This window comes from Onychomys torridus, chromosome 10 (genome assembly GCF_903995425.1).
Source record: "Onychomys torridus chromosome 10, mOncTor1.1, whole genome shotgun sequence".
Classification (NCBI taxonomy): domain Eukaryota; kingdom Metazoa; phylum Chordata; class Mammalia; order Rodentia; family Cricetidae; genus Onychomys; species Onychomys torridus.
In genome coordinates, this window is record NC_050452.1 from 50,692,963 (window position 1) to 50,695,181 (window position 2,219).

Genomic DNA, 2,219 nt, shown 5'->3' on the forward strand with positions numbered 1-2,219 from the left:
GTTCTAAAGGATCCACAGTTAATGCCTACTTTCAGATTGAAATAAGGCAAGAAGAAGCATCATTCTGCTGGGCAGTGGTGGTACACGCCTTTAATCCCAGCACTTGGGAGGCAGAGCCAGGTGGATATCTGTGAGTTCGAGAGGCCAGCCTGGTCTACAGAGTGAGATCCAGGACAGGCACCAAAACTACACAGAGAAACCCAGTCTCAAAAAACCAAAACCCAACCAAAACACCAACAACAAAAGCATTATATTAATAAAAAAACATAAATTATAGGTTAGCTGGGTTAAATATGTCATTTTATAACTGGAATGTTATTCAGTGGATACTACAAGGGTCTCAGTGAGTGTTTTTTGTTTGTTTGTTTGTTATATTTTATTTTCTTTTTTGAAATAGGATTTCATTGTGATGTGTAGCCCTGGAACTCCCTATATAGACCAGGCTGCGCTTGAACTCAAAAAGATCCATCTGCCTCTGCTTCCTAAGTGCTGGGGTTAAAACATGTACCTCCACTGCTCAGTTTAGAGAAATGTATTTTTAAGTATTTCATTAGTCATAAATACACATTTGAAATTTTATTTACGTGTTTTAAAAAGCCAAAAACTAAAAAGACATGAAACTTTTAAGGTGAATACACAAAAGCATACCATATATTTTAATGTTTATAATTTAGTATGTATCAAATAAATATATTTATAAATGCATTCTTTATTTGCATTGTTGTAATTATTAAAGCATTTATCTATAACATGTAAAAAATATGCTAAGTGCTTTAAGGGAAAATAACATATCATTTAAGGATATAAACTGAACTTCAATGTGTGGTGACACAATATGACTAGACCAGAAAAGAGGCATGCTACTCTGTTGGTTATATTATTACTGCCGCTAACATGTCTTCTATGGTTATCAAATACTGACTCAAAATATTTTCAGTCGTTGTCAGAACCATTTGGGGGGAAAAAAACCAAAGCATCACTGAAAATACGTCCAAATGCCCTAAGACGGTACACCCCATACATCATCACATGCATCTGATCAGGAGTCAGTCTACTGAAAGTAACAGCCATGTCAGAACAGCATCCATCCACTATATCGTTTGGGTAATCAGTAATTGCTTCCTTAATAAACATCCCAATAGTTTTAGTGTTAAATAAATTCTTTCCGTCATCATCTTCAGCATTTTCTGCAAACACCCCTGCATTTCTCAGACAGAGAGCTAGCAGCATTTCTTCTGTCGCCTTCCAAATCTGTCTTTCCTCTTCCGGACACATTTGACTGACAATGAGAAGGCGGTTGAGTCTTTTTATCGACTCTATACTTAAAACAACTCCTCCCTCAAGACGCACATATTCAAGGCCTCCGTGAATTTCCGTTTGACCTAGATAGAAAGGTTGTGATGGATCTTTTCCTAACAAAAAATACTTTAAGTTTTCGATTACAGCAAATGTAGTGGGATATGCGAGAAAGAACCAATTATATCGGTCCTTGTATTTATTAAAGGCATATAAGTAAGCTATTTTCATCATCAACCAGGTGTCGCTCTCATTCACAGCAACAGACTCAAAGACTTTAACACGTTCAGAACTGAAGAACTCTGCTGCATCACAGTGTTTGATCCAAGTCTCCTTCACTGCGGCCCACAGACTCACATCTTTGGGGGTGACAAGAACCAGACAGTATACCCGGAAGCTGTTACTGAGTTCCACGCGTTGGGCGTCTGGCATTTTAAAGATTTCTTCTTTGTTAGGAGCTTGCAGGTGATGATGCTCATGGTGGTGCATTCCGTTTCTGCGACCTAGCCTAATGTGTCCAAGCACTGTGATCAAGGCAAACACGGTAATTCCTAGCATCACACCCTTCAAAAACGAGCTGCATTCTGAAAGCATCTTTTTTAATCTAAAATTTCTCGGAGGCAGAAAACACAGTCACGAATGGCTTTCTGCACGAATCCAAGGTATTCTCTTACACTACTGACCTGGAAGTAACTGATGCAAGTGATACCCTCCTGTTGGTCTCCTGGGAACTTACAAGTACGGAAAGCCTGAAGGAGCAAAAGAGTTTCGCTGTCTACCCCCACGGAGGAGCCCTTCTCTGACTAGGACACCAAAAGGGCTCTTGAAAACCACCTGGCCACCTGGTCTCTTTGACCCCAGAAAATAACCATAGTTACTCTGTTTAGCTACCAATAAGTACCTAAAAACAGAATAAAACTTGA

At 39.1% G+C, this 2,219-nt stretch overlaps 1 protein-coding gene across 1 annotated transcript; it reads right to left on the minus strand.

Moving 5' to 3' along the window:
• Positions 1 to 686: 686 nt before the first annotated feature.
• On the minus strand, positions 687 to 1,959 carry LOC118592495 (C1GALT1-specific chaperone 1-like). Its single transcript, XM_036201523.1, has one exon. It carries the CDS (start codon positions 1,888 to 1,890, stop codon positions 934 to 936), a length of 957 nt encoding a protein of 318 aa, XP_036057416.1. The 5' UTR covers positions 1,891 to 1,959; the 3' UTR covers positions 687 to 933.
• Positions 1,960 to 2,219: the final 260 nt, after the last annotated feature.